The following is a 26607-nucleotide window of genomic DNA, read 5'->3' on the forward strand; positions in this document are numbered from 1 at the left end:
ACAGTTTAGGCTACCTATCATAATTTTCGGCCTGAATATTCTGATTGGATAAACTTTTTGTGTCCTACACCTTATCCAGAATATAAAAATGTAAATACATTGAGATCACTTACTATATTCACTACTATCAGAAAATGAAGAGCCTTTTAACCATCCATTCATTCATTTTCATCAATTTTCCTGAGACCAGATCGGAGGTGCAGCAATCTCAGGAGAAAACCCCACACCTACCTCTCCCAAGACACTTCCTCCAGCTTCTACAGGGGGATCCCGAGGCATTTTTAGGCCAGCCAAGAGACATAATCCCTCCAGCATGTCCTGGGTATTCTGCGAGGCCTCCTCACAGTGAGACATGCCTAGAACAGATGCCTAAGCCACCTCAGCTGACTTCTCTCAATGTGGAGAAGCAGCGACTCTACTCTGAGCTCCTCTCGGCTGACAGAGCTTCTCACATCTATGACAGTGTGCCCTGCCGCCCTGCCACCCTGCCACTCTGTGAAGAAAATTCATTTTGGCCGCTTGTATCTGAGATCTTGTCTTTTCAGTCATGACCCAAAGCTCATGACCATAGGTGAGAGAACATAGATTGAACAGTAAATCGAGAGCTTTGCCTGTCACCTCAGCTCACCCTTTACCACAACGGACCGGTAAATTGGCCACATTACTTCTGCCTTTCCACTGATCTGCCTGTCAATCTCACATTCCATCCTTCCCTCACTCCTTCACCTGGATTATAGACTTTCCTCCAACCTGGAGATGGCAAACTATGTTGTTCCAGTGAAGCACCATGACCTTGGACCTGGAGGTGCTGATTCTCATCCCAGCCACGTCTGACTTATTGCCGGCAATGCAAACCAAACATCTGCCATGTTCATACAGGGACAATACAGTCCTTAACAGATCGCCGCTGACCCAGTACTCCCAGAGCACCTTCCACAGAATGCCACGAGTGTTTTTCCACAAGACGTCCACAATACACATGTGGACTGCTTGGGCATACTCCCATGAACTCTCAAGCACCCTAGTGAGGGTATAGAGATGGTCCAGTGTACCACGGCCTGGACGAAAACCGCATTGTTCCTCCTGAACCTAGGTTCAACTATCGGCCTGATCCTCCTCTCCAGTGTCCAGTGCTTGAGTCCACCCCTGCATCCCCAGTCACTGCTTTCTCAGTGAAAGACATGTCAGTGGGGTTGAGGAGATCCTCAAAGTATTCCTTCCACCATCCGACAACATTCTCAGTCAAAGTCAACAGCTCCCCACTTCCGATCTAAATAGTGTTGTTGTGGAACTCCTTTCCCCTCCTGAAACTTTGGATGGTTTTCCAGAATCTTTTTAGGGCCAAACAATCTTCCTCCATGGTCTTTCTGAACTCTTCCCAGGCCTAAGTATGCAACAAGCTTGGCCCGTTGGTACCTATCAGCTGCCTTGGGAGTTCTACAAGCCAACCAAGCCCTCTAGGACTCCTTCTTCAGCTTGACGGCATCCCTTTGTGGAGTGCTACCTCGACAGGCACCACAGACCTTATGGCCACAGCTCCTCATGGCTGTTTCAACAATAGGGTTGGAGAACATGGACCACTCAATGTCTTCAGCCTCCCTTGAGATCAGGTCAAATCTCTTACGGAGGTGAGAGTTGAAAATCCTTCTGATTTGAGGTTCACCCAGACATTCCCAGAGGACCCTCCCATTACGTTGTCCAGTTTTACCCCCTGCCAGCAGTTCCTCTCTTTACCCGAGTGTCCAAGACATATGGTTGGAGATCAGATGATACAACCCCGATCATCGACCTCCACCCTAGGGTGTCGTGGTGCCATGTGCACTAATGGACACCCTTATGCTTGAACATGTTGTTTGTTTTTGACAAACTGTGATTAGCATAGAAGTCCAATAACAGAACACCACTCTGTTTCAGATCAGAGAGGCCGTTCCTCCTAATCACGCTCCTCCAGGTATTACTGTCCTTACACACATGGGCATAGAAGTCCCAAATAGAACAACGGATTCATCAGTCTGAGCACCTTCCAGCACCCCTCCCAAGCAGGGCTGGACTGGAGCAAAAAATCTGCCCTGGCATTTTGGGCCAAAGCGGCCCACTACATTCAATCAAAATGCTATCTATCTATGCACATTCAATATGTTTATCAACTCCTATTTTATAAAACAAAAAGCCATATATATGAAATAAATAAATAAATACAAACTTTAATCTCAATTTAATTTCTGTATACTGTCCATAAAGATATTTGTTAAGTTCTAAAAATACACTAATTACCTTAGTCCCTTATTTATCAGGGGTTGCCACTGTGGAATGAACTGCCAACAATTCCTGCATGTTTTATGCAGCAGATGCTCTTCCAGCCACAAACCCCATATCGGAAATCACCCATACACACTCATTCACACACACACTCATACACTACAGTCAATTTAGCTTATTCAATACACTATTCACTCAGCCTATATTAAACTATAAACATAACAAAAACTGCCTGCTGATGCATGGGTAAATCCTTAAAGGAAACAGTGTACTTTATAACCTCATTCACCTCACCCTGCTAGCTGTTTCACTATCTAAACAATGAAAACACAATATAAGAAAATTTGTTTCATTTTGATATTATGAATAACAGACACCAAACAGCCTCGTGTAGCTACATATTTATATGAGCGTCATCTGCACTCGGCATTCTTATAACAAAACAGGGCTTAAATATAACTGTCTCCTTTCATTTTCTTTGAAAATAACAAACTTTACCCTGTCTCTTTTGCAGAATATTAGTTTTAATAATCAAAAACGGCCATTATAACAGTAAAACGTACAATAAATTTATACGGTAAAGGCCAGCAATCAATCAATGTGCAGAATCAGTGTGTTACATAAATTAATATATTAACTTATCTTTGCACTCAGCCAAAACAGTTATGAACAAGTGATTCAAAAGACAGAAGAGTTGTTATATAGAGACAACAGGATGAATTCAATATCACGTTTAACAACTATAGTGAGATGAGATCTAGCAGTAGATCTCTTATGAATTGTCCGACATGTGCTATACTCTCAACTGGGGTTTATGCTCACCCGCTGAACTACTGGCTGCAGCTCTTGGCGGAGTGTGTGTTTGGTCACGTGATTTGCGTTTTTAGCCGTGTACTAGAATGAACGGAGAACTTTTCTGAACTGCTAAATGAAACACCAGTGTGTTTCCCGTGATTTCTCTGCGCCTCCCTTTCGTTTCTTTTCTCTGACTCTCGACTATTTTGACAAATACACACAGATGATCCACGCTCACACAGAGCCCAAAATAGGAGTTTGCGATTGGGCCAGCCCAATGTCAATAAAGAAAAGAACCAATGGGCTGCAGAGTGTCACATGGGCCAGTCCGGTCTGTCCGGAAAAAAAGCATCTTACTTTCAGAGACTCACAGATCGCAGCGTTGTCAGTCAATAAGACAGAAAAAAAACTATATGCTGCTAAGCCTTTAATGGGCCGATCAGTTCATAAGACAATGATCAGCCCGGCCCAAAAATTATGTTGGCCCAGCAGGAAACTGCCCGGTTTGCCAGATGGCCAGTCCGCCCCTGCTCCCAAGGACTCCAAGAAGGCCGGGTACTTTGCTCTGGTATTTGACCCATAGGTACAAACCAAACTAAGGGCCTACTCACACTATGCCATCCGTACCGTGCCCAGGCCCGTTTCCCGGATCGTTTGAGAAGTGTGAGTGCGCTGAATCGGGCTCAAGCACGGTTCACTTGGCCGGCCCTGGCCCGGTTGGAAGAGGTGGGCCTGAGCGCGGATCACTTGGGCTTTGGCGCGGTACATTTGTGTGTGAGTGCAAAACGCGCCAAAGCCCGAAACTGAAAGCGATACGTGACTTTTAAGGGACTGTTTCATATGGATTTATTAATAATTCTTACTGTTCAGTGATCGCAAACTGCCGTCGTTTATTAAAGACGCAAACCCCTCACTGCACGTCAGCTGCGTGCCTTCAGCAGACCTCCTCATTCCTGCAGCACGAGAGCTTTATGATTGTTTATGAGCACCAAAAGTGGCGGACCTGTCCGGTGAAATATCTCATATCATGTCACTGCATAACAAACAACTGAAACGATATAACTAGAGAAATCTCCACTGTGCTACTGGGTGAGAGCGTATGGCAAGCCGTTTTAGTAATTAAACCTTGTTCTGACTATCCATAAATATATTTAGAGATATCTCTAATTATATTTTGACTAGTCATAATTATAATTCGACTTGTCAGATTGGAGATATCTGCAAATATATTATGACTGACTAGTCATATTCCTCCATTGACTTCCATTGAAAAATATTTGCAGATATCTCTAAATAGTCACACTCGTAATTAGAAATGAATTTTGACAAGTCAAAAATCTAATTCAACTGTAATTTGACTATTAGTAAATTAATTAGAGATATCTTCAAATATATTTGTAAATATCTCTAAATATGACGAATTAAAGATATCTCCAAATGTATTATGACTAGTAAAAACTCAATTAGAGTTATCTCTAATTACAATTGTTACTAGTCAAAATTCATTTGGAGATATCTCTAATTACAATTGTGTCTAATCAAAACTCATTTAGAGATATCTGCAAATATTTTTCAATGGAAGTCAATGGAGGAATATGACTAGTCATAATATATTTGCAGATATCCCCAATCGGATTTCGTACTAGTACATTTGTAATTGCAGATATCTCTAATTGTCATTCTGAGTAGTGGAATTATAATTATGACTAGTCAAAATATAATTAGAGATATCTCTAATATATTTATGGAGTCAGAACAAAGATTTAAATGCTAAAAAGGCTTGCCATAGAGAGCGCTCCTCACTAAACAGAGCAGCAGCGATGACGTAAGCATGCCGAGGCCCGACATGATGTGAGTGCGGGCCGTCGGGGGAGACGGGAGGGGGGACAAGCGTGCTTTGGCCCGGTTCGAGGCAACTGTACCTAGTGTGAGTACGGCCTAAGAGACCTTACCCTGACCCAAAGGCGCAGGGAGGCCACCCTATCATTTACCGGGGAAAACTACAACACATGCCAGCTAAGTTAGGGAGCTATAAGCAAGCTCACAACAGCCAGCCCACTCTCACCATGAACAACTCCAGGGTAGAAAAAAGTCCAGTCCATTTTAAGAAGTTGGGTTCCAGATTCCCAGCTGTGCGTGGAGGTGAAAACAACTATCTCTAGTCTGTAACATTTCACCTCCTGCACAATCTCGGGCTCTTTCCCTCCCAGTGAGGTGGCAATCTGTGTCTCAAGAGCCAGTTTCTGTGCTCAGTGATCAGGTTGTCATGGTCCTAATCTTTGACCACCACACGTTCCACAATGCATCGGCCCCTTATGGCTCCCCCTGCAGGTGGTGGGGCTGTAGGAGGATGGTCCCACTTTCCTCCTTCAGGCTGAGCCCAGCCGGGTTCCGTAGGATAAAATCTGACCACCAGGTGCATGCATACAAGCCCCAACCCAAGGCCCGGCTGGAATTTGTTTACAGGGGTCCAGGTGATCTCAGAAGAGATGGGTTTTCAGTAGTCATTTGAAGGATACCAGTGATTTACAGCCATGGTACCACAAGGCGATGCTCACTCCCCAACTGGAGACTCCTGGAGAGGATGTAAACTTTCAGGAGCAGGTGCATGCAAGAGGGTGCTGTGCCAGTAGCTGTTCTGTAAGCAATTATCAATGATTTAAATTTTACATGTACCTCGACCGGTAACCAATGCAGAGAGATAAAAAGAACTGTTACATTGGCTCTCTTGGGATCATTGAAGATAATTGTAGAGGTTTAAGGGAGGAAGACGAGAGTCCAGCTAGAGGAGTATTGCAGTAGTCCAGTTTTGAAATGACAAGGGCTCGTCAGGTATTTCTACTTGTCACTTGATATTTTTGTATTTTGCTGTAGTTTCAGGCAGTCACTACAGCCACCTCCCTTACCTGGATCCCAGTTCACTTGCCTACTATAACATGATTATTGATTCACAGCACCTGTTCACTCCTTCATCAGAATCTTTCATAAACACTGCCCCTAGCATTCATTCCCAGTTGCTGTCATCCTGCACAAGAAAACAATTAGTACAATGCAGTGAAGTCCTAAGCCCCAAAGCACAGTGCAGGACTGCCTTGACCCCCTCACTGCAGTCCAGTGTCAACTCCAAACCCTGAGCACAGTGTAATAAAGACATCATCATCTTAAAGCACAGTGCGGGTTTCAGCCAGTTAGTGTAGTCCAGTGCTGGCTCAAGCTGCGGAGTATAGTGTAATAAAGTCTACATTCCCCAATTGTAGTCTCTGCATTTTCCTCCCAAGACACTAAGCCTGCCAGTGCTACACAAGCCTCTTGTCATGCCATTGTTGCCCAAGTGCCTTGCCTTACCAGCCCTAGCCAAGCTCCTTGCCCTGCTGGCTCTACGCAGACATCTAGCCCTACCAACTCCATGTAGGCCTCTAACCCTGGTGACTTCATACATGCTCCAAGCCTGGCACTCAAGACTCTTCCCCTGCCTACTCCAGATGTTCCTGTATCATCCCTCCAGCTCCACCTTGGCTCCCAATATCCCTCAATGTGGAGTTGCCTTGTATCTCCTTCCAGTTCTACCTTGGTTCTCTGCAGTAAACCCTGGACCATATTGCACCCCAACTTGTTTTGCTTCACCTCCTTTGGTCGATTCCTTTTTCCACTTTTCAATGCCTTGCATGCAGGGGTGATAGCGTTCCGGCACCACGCCGGATTTCCGGCGTACTGTGGCTGCGGGGGGAAAAAAAATCAGGTTCACGGATATTGATCTGTCATTTCTCTAGATTCACAGAATTCACTCACTGCTGAAAGCGGCGGATTGGTTTTTATTAAGTGCCATTTTGTGTGCTCGTGAATCATCTTTTGAGTGTAGACGCCATGTAAATAAAAGATTAATTGTGTAGTTTAGAGAGCTTTATAAATTATAACGGATCTTTGTGAGATCTCTATGAACTTAGTGACGCTTTTTAGTGATAATAAGAGGAGCGTGCTTTGCACTTTCCAGGCTATAATCCATTTAGAATTTGTATGAAACTTTCGTTTTCGGCACATATACGCTGATATGTTTTGGGAATGACATCTGCATATTTACGCTGGGATAATTCTCGAAATAACGGTGAAGCAATAGACGGGACAAAAATATATTTCCCCCTTCTCCTTAAACAACTAGTGCTTCAGCTATGAAATAGTTCAGTTTTGTATGTATCCTAATGGCAAAGTGTTTATATTTAGTTTAGTTTTTTATTATTTAGAAAAACGCTTATTTAGAAAAACGTTTGGAGCATTTTTTATTCGTTAAAAATTAGTTTTTTTAACGAACAGCGCCCAGCGGAAGACCATCATTGTCTGTTTGATCAGTTTGCCTTCTCAGATCATCACGACTTGCCTAAAATAAAAGATATAAAACAGTTCAAGTATAAAACAATGGTAGCTCAAACGTTAAAGAATGTGTGCTATTAGGCGCATAGTTTGCTTATAAAAAGCTTGCAGGACATCGAGGCGCCAGAGCAATCACTTGCATTTTTTCAGTGGGAGCAATTTAAAGTTATCCGTCATTTTTGCTCACAAAGTACGAGTAATACATCAAAAAACATTACAGCGTTTTTATAAAATAAAGAAAACCAAAATTATGCGCTTTCTGTCGTCTGGTTTTTGAACAGGAGCGCTTTACAAAATGAAGCAATATGCCTCACAGACATAATAAATATATTTATAGAAAGCTTTAAATTATTACTTAACGAAATAAAACAAATCGAAAACAAAAAAACTCCTTCATGTTATCCGTAAAGATGAATTTCTTTCTAAAGGCGAGTCCAAGAGGAGATTGCCAGTCAGGATCTTTGCGACACTGACTCAGAATAAGTAAATAATAAATTAAAATAATAAATAATAAAATAAAATAATAAAAAAATAAAATAAAATAATAAATAAATAATTAAGATATGTCCTTACTATTTCCTCGACACATTCATTGTTATTTGTTTTTGCCAGTGCTTGGGGCGAGTTTTAGCTTATTGTGTGCGCTTGAACGCGGATTCACAGTAGCAGTTTTAACATGGAGTGACACGACATCTGACGTACAGATGACACTGGCACAGTCCGGTTTTCCACTGTCATGTGTCACTCGCTAGTGGCATGTGTAGTGACCTGTGTCACTCAGAGTGTCGCGCTGCATGTCACTGCAGTGACATCGACACCCGGCGAAGCTTATGACATTAATTAACACGAGCAAAACCATATTTAATCATTACGCGACTTTAAACATAATTTATCGCGTCGCAAGTTAGTTTATTTGCTGAGCTACTCCACGATGTTTTAATTTAAACGCATTTATTTTATGTATTCGTAGTCATACTTCCGTACGTAATATAGTCATTTGACAGTACATGTCAGTCAAATTTATTGTGGCATGCTTATGTATGGGAGGGGTTACACTTATCTGTTGTACTGTATATTATTGCATCCTGGCAGTTCCTTTGTTCCCTACAATATGGACTTCTCTATGTTTTTAATTAATTCATTTATTTTATTATTTAACTTATTTTCATTTTAAGGTATATTAAATAATATCCTTTAAAAAGTTATAATAAAATGCATGTTGAAAACTCATAACATATATGCATGTAAGATAACAGGTGTCATTTGCCTAATGATTTTTAAATATTAAAGCAAAGAGACTTATAAGATTAATGTGCTTATAACGTGCTTATACTGACACCTACTGGCACATGTCACAAGATCACTGACACTGGCATGTGTCACTGACATTACTGGCATGTGTCACTGACATTACTGGCATGTGTCTAAAAAGAGCCACTTGACAATAATGATGATCAGGGTTACACATAGGCTGTTAATATATTTGGGCCCAGGGGCCCACAAGTTATGTGTTAAAAGTGCGTTGCATACATAGTACCCCCACCCCTACTCACCTCAGGGGCAAGGAAAAAAAGTTCAGGCTCAGGAATTTTTTCCACTATCAGCCCTGCTTGCATGTCTCCTGAACCTGTTCTTGTTCCAGGCTAATTTATGTCTGTTTATATTACTGTTTTCCCTCAAGAGATGGTTGTCTTTCATGTTTTGATATTTGACATTTCAGTTTTTAGCCGACATTTTATTTGGGAAAAACAGTTAAAATGATGATGATAATATAATTAAAATTATTTCTGTGAAGTACAGAGACTGTGCCAGACCATATATAGTTACACTTGTGGTGTACTCACGTTATTTACATTTTGTAATTTTTTTTTGAAAGGAATGCTTTTCAAAAGGAAATTATGTTCTTTAACATATGTAATTATTGTGGCTTTAAATTATTGTATAACTGATGTCAGTAATTTGTTTAAATGAGCCTCTTTGTACATTGGTTAAAATGATTAAATATGCTTTAAAGACCTTTTATCATAATCTTTCACCTTTTTTATTAGTGTTGTGTTGTTTAGACATTTTCATAACATCTTTACCCCAGAAACATCACATCCCATAGAACGCCCTTTATATCAAAATTATGATCAAGAAAAAACATAATTGATAAAAGCACTACGGAGAATTCAGTTTTGAATTACTAACAATTGGACTGTGTGTGTTCAAAGAAAGTTGAATATGCCAAACCCTATGTTGTTATCAATAATGTGGTGGGATTTTTTTTTACTCACTGGAGACTGCATTTAACACCATAACAAAGTATAAACACGTAAAGGACGATGATAAACAGCAGATGGCAGTGTTGTAAGAAAGTTGAACTTGTTCCTCAATTTCATGTTGCAAATTCATTAAATGCTGCAAATGCTTTGTTACTGAGAAGTAACTGCTTATTTTAAAATACAGTTCCACAAAAACCGGTTAAAATTTGCTAAAAAAAAAGTATGCATTTAAAGACAGACAATCAACTGTCTTCATTAAATCAAATCAAACTGTGTGTGTGTGTGTGTGTGTGTGTGTGTGTGTGTGTGTGTGTGTGTGTGTGTGTGTGTGTGTGTGTGTGTGTTTGTGTGTGTGTGTGTGTGTGTGTGTGTGTGTGTGTGTGTGTGTGTGTGTGTGTGTGTGTCTGAAATTATAGCATTTACTACCAATGCTTCAAATAATATTTGTGCAATTATGGATGTGATATTTTTTTCTCATTATTCAGTGTGACATATCCTTATGTAAAAATATTAAAAGCAAAGGTGATCATTCTAAATGATTAAATCTTTCTGCTGACATTTTGAAGGTTATTTTGAAGGTTATTGGCAAAGTATACAATTTAAAAGGACAATTCATTATTTTATCCTTAAATAGTCTTTTAATGTGTCATGAAATTGTTCTTGTTCTAGATATAGCTGACAATAGTTGATGGTATTTAAACTATTGTTACACTGAATTTGAAAATGGTTCAAATGTAATAGTGACAAATGTGACTGTCACTATTTTTGTTGAGGAAATAAAATAATGTTTTATTTAATGTTAACATAAAATAAATATTTAACTTATGGTTTGGATGTCCAGTTATCATCTTTGACACAGTCTTATAAGTTTAAATGATTCTTTTAAAAGTAAGGTATACTAATTAAATTAAAGAAATTTTTTATAGCGGCAATAATATCATAACTTTTTAAGCTCCTGTTAAAATTTTGGGACATTCTTAAAAGGGTGTCCCTTATAAGTAGAGTCTAGAAAACAATGGAGCATTGAGAGAAAATTCAAGGCTTCACTTTCTCAGACTTAAATCTGTCTCATGACCCAATTAAGCTTATGTCATTTGATACAACACTGAATAATGCATGTATTATTTTGTGTGTGAAAAATATAATAATTATTATTATTACTATTATTAAGTAGTAGTTGTAGTACTGGTAGTACAGTAGTAGCATAGTTTTAGTAGTAATATGTAGCAGTAATGTTAAACAGGTATATAAAAACATAATTATGTAAAATATATTTTTTAAATGAATAACATTTGCATTCTCGCTTGTATTATCCAATTAGTTTGAAAAATAAATACACAAAATATATTCTTAATATACATGTATTGTAAATTATATTCATAAATACATAATAAATATTTATAATATAATAAATTATAATAATATAAATGATTAGGATTCTTGCTGATTGCTACTTCTCCCAAAGTCTTATTTAAAGTATTTTTTTTAAGTCTTATTTTAATCCTAACAAATGAAACGAAATCCTCCTTCATGCCACATGCTTTAATATAAATTGCATTGTAGTACTCAGAAAGATTAGGATCACAAAAAAAGAGGAATGTATGTTTTAGAAGTAAGAAGTTTGCAAGCAGCGCATGGTCAGTGAACCCCTCCGACTGCTAGACTAGTGCTAATCCTGGGGGTATTGAGGTTATTATTGTGAACCGGATTAACACATCACATGTTCACTGAATGGTGCTCGGATGAGATCTTTTTCGGTTGCGATTGGATGTCAAGCATCTTGCCATGGCTGCCATTTGAGGTGAAATTAAGTTTCATACACAATGTTATTGGACAAGATCATGCAGGTCCATAAATCTTTAGCCACTGCGATGTAAAAGCACACAGTCTACTAAATTGCTGCATACTGTTCAATGACCATCATATTTATTTAAGAGCTGCAGTGCTGCACTGGTTACTTTATAAAATAAATAAATAATAAGTACAAAGAGATTGAAAGCAGAGAACTCCGCATCTGATCACCAATTTGGAATACAGACTTAAACTCAATATACCTCTTCATACCTCTTGATTTTTCACATTATTTGCAATCTCCTATGACTTCCTCTTTTCATTTTCTATTAAACGTTTGGCCCTCAACAATACAGTAACATAGGGCTCTATTTTGACGGTCCATGCGCAGAGCGCAAAACGCAGGGCGCAAACGCTTTCAGGGCGTGTCAGAACGCATTTTTGCTAATTTAAGGATGGGAAAATCCGCTTTGCACCGTGGCGCATGGTCTAAAAGGGTTGAGTTTATTTTCTTAATGAGTTATAGGTGTGTTTTGAGAATGAACCAATTAGAGTCTCATCTCCCATTCCCTTTAAGAGTCAGCTGCGTCGCACCAAGAGTCTTGCAGGCATTTGCTATTTACAGGATGCAAAGTAAGTCTAAGTGGAAAAAATTAGCATTTCACTAGCAAACAGTTCAAGAGTTCACACTTAGCTGATGATTTATAAAAGCTTGTTTGGCATGCTGTCCCGGGAGAGAGCCCCGAGCTCAAGGGCTCCTCAAGCCCGGGGCTTTCTTCCGTTGGCAGAGCAAGAGGGGAGCCCGAGCTCGGTGGATCTCAAAACTCCCCTGCTGCGGTAGCTTAGGGAACACAAGGGATTAGACAAAGCTTGATTGTTATGTATGTTGAATGTCTTTGGATGGTGGGAGGAAACCGGAGAACCCGGGGAAAGCCCACGCGGACACGGGGAGAACATACAAACTCCTCACAGAAACACCCACCGGTCCTGTGGAACCAAGGCTGGCAGTGTTCTTGCTGTGGGGCTCACAGTGCTAACCACTGGGCCACCGTGCTGCCCAATCAGAGGTAAAGGAGGAGAATAGGGGAGGAGGGGGGTTTCTTCCAAACGAAGATAAAGTGAACTGAAAACTGTGGCTATTTATAGTAGCTTAGGGCTCATATGATTGGAAGATAGTGATTAGCAAATGCGAGACCGGCCGTGATAAATCATAAGCACGTTATCCTCTCAAAATTAGTTTATGAATAAACTTCACTTCAAGAGTTCACACTTAGCTGATGATTTATAAAAGCTTGTTTGGCATGCTGTCCCGGGAGAGAGCCCCCGAGCTCAAGGGCTCCTTGAGCCTGGGGCTTCCTCCCGTTGGCAGAGCAAGAGGGAAGCCCAAGCTCGGTGGATCTCAGAACTCCCCAAAATGTAGTAATTAATCGCTCGGGAAAGCAGCCGCGTATTTAAGGAAAAACTCCCCAAAAAGCAGGAGAATAGAGCTATATCCGGCTGCTGGATATAATGGAAGGAAAGAGAGGTTCATGCAGGGGGCATTAAATAAGTAGGGTTACGAAGGGTAAAGAGACTGGAGCTATAAGGGGGCTGGACTTTATGTGGTAAGATGGGTAAAAAAGGGGGCCTCCCTTCTAAAGGGGAGAAGAGAGGTAAATAAAGTAGAGTGTAGAAGAGAGGATTCTGGTTACTCCTGCGGGAGTTGAAGCTCGAAAGGACCCCTGCGGGGGTCTGAGCTTGGGGGAGATGTCTAAACGGGAGAGGAGAGGTAATTGGAAGTAGAGTGTAGAGGAGAGGATTCTGGGTAACTCCTGCGGGAGTTGGAGCTTAAAGGGACCCCTGCGGGGGTCAGAGCTTTGAGAGTTGTGTCTAAAAAGGGGAAGAAAGGTGGTTTGAAGTGGAGTGTAGAAGAGAGGACTCTGGGTAACTCCTGCGGGAGTTGGAGCTCAAAGGGGCCCCTGCGGGGGCCAGAGCTTGGGGGTAGAGTCTAAACAGTAGAGGATAGATAGCAGAATGTAGAAGAGAGGATTCTGGGTAAATCTTGCAGGAGTTGGAGCTCGGAGCAACCCCTGCGGGTGTCAGAGCTTAGAAGGTGGTGTCTAAAAAGGAGAAGAGAGGTAGTTTGAAGTAGAGTGTAGAAGTGAGGATTCTGGATAACTCCTGCTGGAAATGGTGCTCGAGGGGACCCCTGCGGGGGTCAGAGCTTGGGGGTAGAGTGTAGATGGGAGAAGATAGGTAGCAGTGTGTAGAAGAGAGGATTCTGGGTAACTCTTGCGAGAGTTGGGGCTCAGAGCGACCCCTGCGGGGGTCAGAGCTTGGGGGTAGAGTGTAGATGGGAGAAGATAGGTAGCAGTGTGTAGAAGAGAGGATTCTGGGTAACTCTTGCGAGAGTTGGGGCTCGGAGCGACCCCTGCGGGGGTCAGAGCTTAAAGGGTGATGTCAAAAAAGGAGAAGAGAGGTAGTTGAAAGTAGAGTGTAGCAGTTTAAGATTCTGGATTATTCCTGATGAAATTGGAGCTTGAGGGGACCCCTGCGGGGGTCAGAGCTTGGAGGTAGAGTCTAGGCGGGAGAAGATAGGTAGCAGCATGAAGAAGAAAGGACTCTGGCCAAGTCCTGCAAGAGTTGGAGCTCGAGGGGGCTCCTGCGGGTGTCAGAGGTTGGAGGTGGGGTCTAGACAGGAGAAGAAGGATCGTTAGAGGTAGAGTGTAGAAGAGTTTAGTTGGGAGTTGAGTGTAGAGAAGAAAAGGAACAAGAGGCTGAAAGCTAGGGTTATAAGGAAAAAGTTTGGAAAGGTTGGAAGAAGGAAACAAGCACAAATATTATACATACAGACAAACACAGCACATGCGCAGAGAACATATGGATACAAACGTTAACATCTGTAAATAACTCTTGTGGAAGATGCTAACTGCAACGGCCCTTGTGGGAGTCTGTTGGCAAACATGTAAGGGTGCCATGGGGTGGACAAATGGGCTTCTACAGTGTTTGTATTTGGATGACTCTTGCGAGAATCGAGGCTCTGTTAGACACCTTTGGGGGTCGGAGCCGTGTGAGGAGGGGCTTGGGGGTTGGTCAAAGCCCGTTGGGCTTTCTTGAGGTGGTATTTACTGAGGTGAATGTAAGATTTGAAAGCTTCAGAAGACCAGCGACCAAGGGTCTGGATCTGATGGTGGGAGAGCCCGTTAGAGGCTGCTGTAGTTGCTGCGCCAATCCTAAATGAGTGGCTGGAAAAGGGGCTCTGGGGGAAAGCCTGATAGGCGAAGGATTTCTTTAAGGTGTTTTTGAAAACAGAATCGAGATACTGGACGGTTAGCGTCATCAGTAAAAGGCGAGGCTAGAGGATCTGCTTGGTTAAGGTAGGCTAGGAGGGTTTGAAACGGGCGGGTAGGTGAAGGTATATTGAAAATAAGGATAGAGTGTCTTAACTGGAATTGATCTGTTTTGCATTGTTTGATAAGGAAAGAGATGGTTTCCTTGTCTTGCAAAGCTAGATCTGAGATAGTGGGCTGGAGTAGAGGGTTAAATTTGGATGTAACGGTTAATTCAGAACATCTAAGGAACCCAAAAATGCTAGATTGAACATTGCATCTAAGGTGCGGGCTGTATGGGAGGAAATGTAACCTTTACATTTGGGTGTTGAGGCAAACCAGTGTCCTTTATAGTAGCCACTGTAACCAATTGGAGGGGCAGCGTCTGTGTATAAGTTAATATCAATAGGGGATGCAATCAAGTCGTTGTAGAAAAAGGAACAGCCGCTCCATTGCTTAAGGAAAGAGATCCATAAGCAGAGTTCATCGCGACTGGGTTTAGAGAGAAAAATTGTTTCTTCTAAACCATGAACTGTGGTGGATAGTTGAAGGAGGTGGGAAATTAAAGGAATGATGCGCATAGCGAAATTTAGATAGCCGAGAATTTATAGGGGTTCTCGTTGTGTTTTTCAAGGAAAATTTGGGATAGAGAAATAATTCGATTGATTTTCTCTTTAGGAAGGGATGCTTGGAATTTATGCAAGTCTAGATTAATGCCTAGAAATTCAATTGAAGTACTGGGTCCTTCCGAGATCAGCAAAAACCTGCTGGGTGATCGCTAGGTGTTTGACTGGAGGAGATGACGGGGGGAAATAAGAAAATCGTCCAGAAGGTGAATGAGGTATGGGATTTCGTAAATATTAGACAGAATCCAGCATAAAGCTTCTGACATCATATCAAATATTTTTGGGCAACTTTTACATACGAAAAATAAAATTGATTGCACCAATACATGCCAAAAAGGTGCCAGAAGTCTGGGTGGATTGGCATGATTTTAAAGGTAGAGGAAATGTCTACTTTGGCTAGCCAGATGTTACGACCGGCTATCTTTATGAGAGAGAGAAAGAGAGAGATCGATTGATCAATGTCATGGTAGTTGAACGAATATTCGTCCAATGAGATAGTGCTGTTAATGCTAGTAAAAGAGCAATTGTGTTGGGACGAAAGGTCGACTATAAGGCGTTTTTTGCCAGAAAATTTTTGAGTAGTGACACCAATGGGGCTAATGCGCGAGATATTAAATGGAGGAGCCTTGAATGGTCCAATCATGAAGTTGTTGTCGATTTCTTTTTAATAAGATAATCAACGGTTTCAGGTTCGGAGGTCGCAGACTGCAGGTTAGGACAGATTAGATAAAGTGAAAAATGGAATGTATCCTTTGTGAAGAGGATGTGGAGTGTAATAGGTTGGATGAGGGTCAGCTTCTGGAGCCAGCAGTCATTATCTCTAAAATAGAAAAACAAAGAGAATCAGAAATTAAATCTTTGCAAAATAATACAAGTATGGCAGACATGAAAACTGTTTTAGTTGATATCCATGCGAGGCATCTGAATAAGGGCATGTAAATGGAAGCGCTTTTGTTAATGAATGGGCTGATAGCTTCATTGCTACAATGTGCAAGGATGGTAGGGGTGGGTGTTCGTCTCCCCACGGGATGGCAGAGGGATGGAGAGCTGAGGATATGGGGTGTGGCTTGTCTGGTGGTCCTGGAAAACTGGTACCTCTTGAAGACTGAGCATGTGAAGTAATAGTGAAGTTTAAATTTCTATTTATAACAGTCAAGTGAGAGTTCTTTGCCGTTTTCACATTCGACTGACTTGCTACATAATCTTATATGATGCTTTGTATGGCGTATTACAATTGGACTTTTGTGCTTGATGGCATAATGTTTTCCAATAGCTTGCTAATATTTACTGGTTGGGTAATAATCTTTTCAGAAGTTAAATGTCTATTGGATTATTATTTTTTTTTTATCTTAACTTAACTAAATTCACAAGCGTGTCTGGCCTATTCATTCATAAGGTCTTTGCAACAGAGTCAAGAGAGAGGGCGGGACCATCTCCAGTCTTTTAGCTCATTGGATGGTGATGCTTCTCTTTACAGCTATTGGCTTAAAGGAGTTTCAGTCAGGCCATGCAAAAGGTGCAAAAAGCCTAGCGGCCATTTTGTTAATCAAATTCAACATTGTTTATGGCTGGAGCTGCTGCTCTGCTGAACACATTCCAGTAAACAATCTGTTAAACGATGGATCGCATGTGTACTGCTAGGAGAAGGTAAAGGTTCAGTTTTATTGCAATAGCTTTGGAGTTTTGGCTGATATCTTGCTGGGAAATAAGGTTGAAGACACAGCAGATGCGTTGTGGAGGCTCTTTGAAGTGGAAGGTTTTGGTGTTGTTGTTTAAGCTGTTGATGAAATTGTTGGAGTTGTAGTTGTTTGAAATGGTAGTAATAGTTGTTGTTGTTGCTGTAGCTTGTATATTGTAGCTTGTAGATTGAAGCTTTTAGATTGTATATTGTAGATTGTAGCTTGAAGCTTGTAGATTGAAGTGTGTAGATTGAAGCTTTTGTAGCTTGTAGCTTTTGTAGCGCTTGTAGCTTTTGTAGCTTTTGTAGTTGATGAGCAGAGCAGAGCGTTCTTCCAAACAAAGATCCTGAAGATTGTAGCTTGTAGCTGCTTTAGTTGTCCATGCTAGTTTAGAGTTGGTTCTTCAATGGAGCTAGCTACAGTGAAGCTGCTTCTTTCAAACAAAGATAAAGTGAACTGAAACTGTGGAAGATAGTGATTAGCAAATGCGAGACCGGCCGTGATAAATCATAAGCACGTGATCCTCTCGAAATTAGTTTATGAATAAACTTCACTTAACAGTTTACAGTTTTTTAACAGAAAACTGTTAAACAGAGCATCTACTGCATGTACACAGGGTGGAATAGGCCCAACATCAGTTACCAGACCGGTAACACTAAAACTGTTGCATTCTCTTGTCTCCATTTACCAGCAGAACCTCTAATCCCCCAATCTGATATGATGACATGATTTGTGTTATATGGTGGATTCTAAGAATAAATTTATGAATTGTTATTTAGCACATGTATTTCAGAGAGCGTGAGTACACGCTCATAACAGAGACAAAGTCACAGTCAAAGACAAGAGAAATGAGTGCACGGCCTGAGTAAACATGAACCTGAAGTAATACATCTAAGACTGGACAAGTCGGCACCCAGATACTATTGGGACACTTGAGTAGTCACAAAAGCGGTGAGTGTCCCTTAAAGTAATCAGAGCACCACAAACAGCTGGAAAGGCTCATGATAAAATGTGCTGGGCAAACTCAGCAGGTTTAGGAAGCCACATATCTAAGGCAGGCACAGTTGTATGCTGTGGAGTCGCAGTAACGATGAGAAGGAAATATTAAGTGGGAAAAGGCAGTGTCATTGGGAAGACTGTGTGAGCCTGTCATGCCAGAGTAGTAAGGTGTAAGTGGATGCTTTTACCGAGGTCAGGTACGGATGCCTTCCTATAGGTGGATCTCAAACATGAGATGATGAAAGAGAACCACTCAGTCACCTGAAATCTAACCATTCACACCAGAATATCTCCATTCCAGTAAACATGGGGCCCCGCCCTCCAGCGGGGAAAGAGCAAGTTCCCTCTTTTCCAGCTTCGCGGTCCGTTACCGCGTTCTGGGCAAGGGGGGCTGCCTGCTTCCGAGGTGCTCGATGCACTCGCTTTGCCAGAGGCATGTGCGGGGGCGGTGCAGCTCTCGCAGGCTGGCGCCTTCGACGAGGAGCAGGTATGGATGGCACGGCGGGCGGAGCGGGCTTACGAACCCGCCGATAAGACATCACCCATCAGACTGCTCTCTCACCGCCTCGAATTCCTGGGTGAATTCACAGACGTGTCGCCGAACATGCCAGCTTGGGATTTGGGGAAGTCAAGAAAGCGGACTTTGTCGACTTTGCGCATATCCGCTGGGGGTGGCGCTCCTGGATCACTAGTGTGGTAATCGTCCTCCCCAACGCACAAGAGCTTAGTCGGCGGCGGTGCGAAGCTCATAAGCCTGGGTTGGACCCACCCTCGTGCAGCTCGGCCAGCGCCTGCGCTTGGTAGCGCTGGTAGGTGGCTATTGCATGCAAGGCGGAAGCAGCCTGGCCCGCAGCCTTGTAAGCTCTAGCTCCGAGGGAGGCAGATAACTTACAGGCTTTGAATGGAAGTAGAGGTGGACCCCGCCAAGAAGAGGCGCCGCGCGGATTAACCGCCATAGCGCACTCAACCTGAGGAATCGCCACATACCCCCTGGCCGTTCCACCGTCAAGAGTGGTGAGGGTGGAGGGACACGCAGCACGAGCAGAAAAAAGTGCCCTTCAAGACCGGTGTCATCGAGCGTACGGTCTACCATCTGTTAGACGGATCGCTTCCCCCGCCCGAAGCTTGGATGGAGCGATTGGAGGAGCGGGAGGTTCGCGGGCCCGTGGGCGACGGATTATCTCTCGCTGAAACCCTCAGATCTGCCAGAGTGCCCGCTGCAGAGCAGGGGACAACTAAGGTGGTTTGCCCTTTTGCAAAGGCTAGCCGCGATCTTTACTGCTCAACAGTCATGGCATCGCAATGACGACATGAACTGCCCGCGAGCAGCGCATTAACATGCTGGACCCCCCAGGCATGCAACGCAGTGCCCGTGCCCATAATCCGAGGACAGGAAACCACCGCATCCAGAAACGCACAGTCCATCAGAAAGTGTCTGAAGCGAAAAGGATGGCGTTTGCTCGCTCCAGGTGTGCTTATATGCTGGGATAATTGGCAATGAAGCACACCTGTGCAAGCTTACGCTGCCAATTCATTGCATTCATTGGCCCGTTCAATACTCTCTCAGACAAGCGGCTCCTGAACCGAAACCTCCCATACGTGGATTTTCCAAGATCAAATCCACTTTATAGCACTTCCGTTCCCCTCCTTGGGGAACGAAGGGTTACTTCTGTAACCTCAAACGTTTTTTGTTTACCTTATGATTAAAGTTTTTTGAACATCTGCCAATCCCCCGAGTTTGAGCCACTTGTACATTAAGGTAGCATTCAGAAAAAACAAAACATCAGCGAAGAAACTCATCACAGAGGAACATAAAAACCTACTGCCAGAAAGCGTTTCTGAACAAAAACAGCGTGCAGAAGTATAAATGCACTGTGTAACATTGCCACATAATGAGTGTTTAAAAAACACATCGTGTGAAATAAAAGAAAAACTATTTAAAAAAAATATATCCATTTATTGCCTTAACTTTCCTGTGTACCTGTCAGGAGTAATTAAGTATTGGGGAATTCCCCATACATTATTCATCACCTGATCAGTGCTTTTCAAGACGATAAGGTACGAGACCATTTATGGAGGACATTTTCATTTTATGGAGTAGAGAAGGTGCAAGAGGTGAGCAGATCGCGGTTGTCCATACATAGTTGTTTTACATCGCATTGCATGCGCCGTGGGTCACGCTGATCACTCGACGCAGAGGTATAAACGAGCCTTTACATGTAGGTTTCAAACAAGCCTGAATGATTTAACTATAGTTTGATTGGGTTTGTTTAATTAGGGTTGGAACTAAACTGTGCAGAGCTGCGGCCCTCCAAGTACTGAGTTTGCCACCTTTGATCTTAGGGATAAAATATAAACAAACAAATAATTAATGAAGGGTTATAATAAAATAATAAAATAGGGTTAACAACACCACAACATAGAAACAAATATAAATAAATAAGTTTTGAGAAACATAACACCTGCAAAAACAAATATCAGTGGCTTGAACTCTCTGAAAGACTAAAATTATTGATGTACTCACTTGCTATTTCCAAAGTTTTAACTGCCACCATGTCTCCAGTTTGGTATTCTGTTACAGGTTGACTATTAAAACCATACACTATTTTTATTTTAATTTTTCATTTGTGAAGGACTACTGAGACTCTCTTCCAGATTCATGAATGAGAATATTTATAAAGCATTAAAGATAATGCCAAAATATAAGCTAGCCTGAATTATAATGTCAATATCTTGTGCAAAGAAAATGTGTTCTGTAGTCATTTCAAACATTTATACTGTAGTCTCGCCAATCTGCAGTATATACACTCTCAGAAATAAAGGTATGCGAGCTGTCACTGGGGTGGTACCATTTCAAAAGGTGTATATATGTGTACCTAAAAGGTCTATATTAATACCTCAAGGGTACATATTAGTACCTAAAAAGTTACAAAACCCTTTAAGTACAAATGTGTGCCTTTTAAAAAGGTACCACCCCAGTGACAACTCGCATACCTTTATTTCTGTGAGTGTAGTCTACAAATATGCTTTATAATCAAACTATCAACATGTTTTCATTTTTAATAACCGAATAATAAAAATTGTGGACTGTAATTTTCAAGTTTGAATTTTTGGAATAGAAATTTAGATATATTTATAATAAAATGTTTCCTCATTCACCTAATGTTAGTTTTTTCCCATTTGGTTGTTTCTTTTAAAGGATCAAATAATAATAAAGATGTTTCTTTAGGGTTGTGATTGAAAAATAACATGCCTAGAGTATTGCAGCAAAGTTATCTTCAAATTAATTGATGCAGAATGTTTCCCTTATTTATTTACAGCTTATTAGTTTTCAGCCATAAAATGACATCCCAAGAATGTTGCATGTGTGCATTTTCAAACCAAAGAACGATAATATAAATACATGAGTGTAAGTATGAGCAATAAATTGTTTCTTGTACAGTCCATTTAAAGGGATAGTAGACCCAAAAATAATTATGTCATCATTTACTAATACTTTACTTGTTTCAAACCTTTGTGAGGGCGACGCAGAGGCGCAGTAGGTAGTGCTGTCTCCTCACAGCAAGAAGGTCGCTGGTTCGAGCCTTGGCTGGGTCAGTTTATGTGTGGAGTTTGCATGTTCTCCCTGCGTTTGCGTGGGTTTCCTCCGGGTGCTTCTGTTTCCCCCACAGTCCAGAGACATGCTGTACAGGTAAATTGGGTAGGCTAAATTGTTCGTAGTGTATGAGTGTGAATGAGTGTGTGTGGATGTTTCACAGAGATGGGTTGCGGCTGGAGGGCATCCGCTGCGTAAAAACGTGCTGTATAAGTTGGCGGTTCATTCCGCTGTGGGGATCTGGATTAATAAAGGGACTAAGCTGAAAAGAAAATGAATGAATATATATATATATATATATATATATATATATATATATATATATATATATATATATATATATATTGTATAATGAATGTATAATATTTGTTTACATATTTTGAAGGTTTTAAAACTGGTAGCCACTGACTCATAGTGTTTTTTTTCCCCAGTAGTATCTGAATGCAGCCTTTATGATGCAAGCTGAGATTGCATATGTTAGAGATGCAATGTCAGACACAATGCACTCAATGGAGCTAGTGACGTCACTGTGAGGGGGCGTGGTGAGGTGAGGTGAGGTGAGCCCATTAAAAAGTACTGCATGCAGCATTGCATTGCCCCTCTTGGTTTTTCCCCTAATATGGATGACAACAGATACCAGTTTTTAACAGTCTTTAAAAATATCTTCTTTTGTGTTTATCAGAAAAAAGCAAGAGCACAAAGGAGTAAATGAAAGTAGATTGCAGTTTTGTGTAAATTATCCTTTTAAGTTATGTTGTGTTAACTAGCGTAATTTCTTACACACTCAAGCATTATGTTTAATGTCTGTTCAAACTACTTATTTAAAATGAGCTGAAATGACACAATTATTGAGCCTACAACTTAATTTTTTATGTTCACATCATTTAAGTTTGTTAAAACTAATAAGTTAACTTAATTCACTCATGTTGTTCCAACTCAAATTGACTAAGAATGTTTTACAGTGCATCTTGGATCACATACAGTATTTTATTCCTATATAGGATTATATATAGGATTCATCGATAATGTAATAAATACAGTAAAGAGACATTTATGTTATTGTTTTTATTATGTTTAAAAAGCTGAAAAAACATTGAAACAAAGCAATTCATAGCTCACATCAAATCAGTCAAGTTCAATGATCATTAAAATCTGACAAGAACTTTAAAATGTCTTAAAGCCTGTAGTTCATTCGGTCATGCATCTTTTTCGTATGTCCTGATAGCCACAACGTCATCCATGGTGCATTTCTGTAGAGATGATTGGAGAAGAGAAAGAGATTAATATGTATAACAATGAATGCAACACTGAAATACCAAATCAAACCTGATGGCTTTCTATAGGATGTTTTACTATAATTTATGTATATACACTAGATTAATCAGTACCAAAGCTAAAAGTAGCTAATTTAACAAAATAACTTAAAATCCTGGTCCACAAAAACAGTAAACCCAAATTAGGGAAAATGTTAAATACAATTTTAATACAGAGGAGAAATCATGAGAAACGTAAAAAATCTATCAAATTTACTTGAAATTTTGTAGTTTATATTTTATTTGAAATCTTTTGTAAAACCTCATTTGAATTTATCTGCATTGTCTTTTTATTGATGTCCTAATGATGTTCGATGACCAATCTCTTATTTTTTTATTATAATGATTTATATGGGTCTTCTAATTCATAACAGTGCTGTTTTGTTTAAATGCACCAAAATTGATTGACTATATGCACTGAGAAATGGATAAAGAATTCATTTTAAAAGGGGGTGTACTTATTTGGGAAATACACTGATTTATGATATACACAATATATACTTATTATGGTAAACTTAAACCACAAAACTAAAATAAAGAGTTAGTTTCCCCAAAATGAAACTTTGCTACTTTTTTTCTATAGTACAATATTGAAAAAGATTTGTTGCTTTGTTCTTGGTCATACAGTACATAAAATACAAGGCACCTAAAATACATATACAGATCAAACAAAAGAAATATTAGTAGTTCCAGACAATAGTGTTATAAAGCAATATGATCGAGTTGGGACAGAAAGCTTGAGCTACAGGCAGTCATGAACACTGTCAGGCTGTGGATTAAAGGTAATATTGTTGTAAATAATGTTCAGTTTCATAAAAAGACCTATCATTATATATAATAAGACCTCAGTGTATAGTCAAGAGCAACAGCTGTTCATTTTTTAGGCTTTTTGACTCTCAAACTTAAAAAGTTATTAAATATCTTTCAGGTAATTCTTTAATGTTTACAGGAGAATATACTTGTCATCAAATTACCAGCAATTTGTAATTTTAGGTAAACTCACGCTTTAACAAAATATATACAGTTGAACAGTAATTCAGTTAAGAATTAATAGCCCTCTGTTTATATTTAACCCGATTTCTGTTTAACAGAGAGCAGATTTTTTTAACACATTTCTAAACATAATAGTTTTAATAACTCATTTATATTAACTGATTTATTTTATCTTTGCCATGATGACAGTAAATAATATTTGGCTAGATATTTTTAACACACTTCTATACAGCTTAATATGACATTTAAATTTAAACCTAGACATTTAACTAGGTTAATTAGGTTAACTCGGCAGGTTAGGGTAATTAGGCAAACTATTTTAAGATGATGGTTTGTCTGTAGACTATCGGAAAAAAATATGGCTTAAAAAGGCTAATAAATTTGACCTTAAAGTGTTTAAAAATAGTAAAACTGCTTTCATTCTAGCTAATATATATATATATAAATATATATATATATATATATATATATATATATATATATATATATATATATATATATATATATATATATATATATATATATATATATATATATATTATCAGACATACTGTGAAAATTTCCTTGCTCTGTTAAACATCATTTGGGAAATATTTCAAAAAGGAAAAAAAAATTCAAAGGGAGACTAAAATTGTAAAAATTACATAAAATGTAAAAACACAAACAAATTTAAAAATAAATAATAATAAAAAACTGCAGCTTAGCGATATAAAGCTAACTGCATGAGGCTTGTACACATACCGCTATCATTTTCGTGTCTTGAATCTCTCTTTCGATTATTGTGGTCTTTCCTTCCCAGGTCTGCTTTTGAATAAGTTTACCATCCGCAAGGCTCATAGTAGTCTGAAAAGGAAAGCAAAGCGTAACATATGAAATGACACATAATTATGCTTATGATTAAATAAATAAACAAAATAAATTGTAATTGTTGTTTGCATTTAAACATCCTTTTTGTTTTACTACTGATGACATTTTATCCTGTTTAAAATGAAAGGTGTTTTATTATTATTATTTTTTTTTTTGTTCGTTTTCATTCATTCATTAATTTTCCGTAAGCTTAGTCCCGTTTTTATTAGGGGTAATTACAGCAGAATGAACCACCAACTATTTCAACATATGTTTTACCTAGCGGATGCCCGTCGAGCTGAAACCCAGAACTGGGAAATGTAAGCGTTCAAGTTTCATTTTTATATTCATTTTAAACTACACAATAACAATGTTTTAACTTAAAGGGATAGTTCACCCAAAAATCAAGACATTTACTCATTGTACACTTCCAAACCGGTTTGCATTTCTTTCTTCAGTTGAACACATAAGAAGATATTTTGAAGAATGTTAAAAAAACAACCTTTGACTGCCATAGTATTTTATTGTTGTTATTCTTTCTACTATGGGTCTCAATGGCCATTAGAAAATCTTATTTTGTGTTCACTAGAAGAGAAAATTATTATAAGAAGTTTATAAAGAGTAGAACCACTTGAGTGTGAGTAAATTGTGAAGAAATTTAAAATATTGAGTTCACAATCCCTTTAAGAAAGCAACATTTCTCTTCAAAAACTCTTATTTTCAGTCAAAACAAATACATCATTTTTTTTATTCTGATGAATTTCTATTTACTGAAAATTTTTAATTAGAGTATTTGTATTTGAAACAAGGAAATAATGTGTTTCAGAGCTTTAAAGAACAAAACACATGTAAACATGTAACATTTTACTCAACCACAAACTAAATAATCCAGTAAATCCAGAAAAAATCTTTTCTTCATTGCTATAAATAACAGTGCCCTTACCTTCACTTTTCTGTCATCTGCTGTCGTCTCATCAAATTCCTCGTCTAACTTGAATTTGATTTCCAGGGTCTTGAATGTAGTGACAGCTTTCATAGTGATGACGCCCTGCTCATCCACAGCAATCAACAAACTTGGTTTAGCAAGATTTGCCATTTGTCGAGAGGCAAAACTAGCACCTGTGCACAAAGACAAAGTATTATTGAAATAGCTAATAGTAATAGTATAGATTGCAAAAGAATAACTGTAATATATAATAGTCAAATCTGTCTTACCTACAGCCTTCATGTATTCATCAAAATTGTCACTTGAAGTCATTTTCCATTTTCCAACATACTGCTCAACCATTATTGCTGTGTTCAGTTTTTAATTAAACCACCGAAAATCACAACACAAGACGTTTGACAGATAATAGCACAAAGTGTTGCAAATGCACAGAACAGAGGGAGTTTTAAAGAGAGCAGAGATTAGAGTCTCCACTCACTGGCCAATCAGTAACAGCGCTGAAAGTTTGATTGGTTGACAGAATATGAATGGGTAAGGTTTAGGGATCTAATAAAGAAGGATTCAGCCACATTAGTTGGACTGTTCCAGGCTAATGTATGTGCATTTTGTACATTTCATATTGTTGAAGTTTTGTGCAGAATAGAAACAGCGCCATCTTCTGTTAAATTATAGTTATTTTGGTAACTGAAAGTGAATGAAAAGTAGATGTAATTGAAAGTACAGCTGAATTCTATCCCTTGATTCACTTACGATCAGCGATGGAGATGATCTTGTTAATAAAAATAAATAAATATGAAAAAATATTCATCTGGTGTCTGGAGTCCAGTT

General features: G+C 39.6%; 1 protein-coding gene across 1 annotated transcript; it reads right to left on the minus strand.

Annotated features, from left to right (window-relative positions):
* Positions 1–22731: 22731 nt before the first annotated feature.
* Positions 22732–26199, minus strand: fabp4b (fatty acid binding protein 4b). The gene is given in 4 exon segments (NM_001020558.1): positions 22732–22931; positions 24729–24830; positions 25777–25952; positions 26049–26199. Coding segments are annotated over 4 exon segments (405 nt in total). The 5' UTR covers positions 26122–26199; the 3' UTR covers positions 22732–22877.
* Positions 26200–26607: the final 408 nt, after the last annotated feature.

Source organism: Danio rerio, chromosome 16 (assembly GCF_052040795.2).
Source record: "Danio rerio strain M-AB ecotype USA chromosome 16, GRCz13ab, whole genome shotgun sequence".
NCBI classification, from domain to species: domain Eukaryota; kingdom Metazoa; phylum Chordata; class Actinopteri; order Cypriniformes; family Danionidae; genus Danio; species Danio rerio.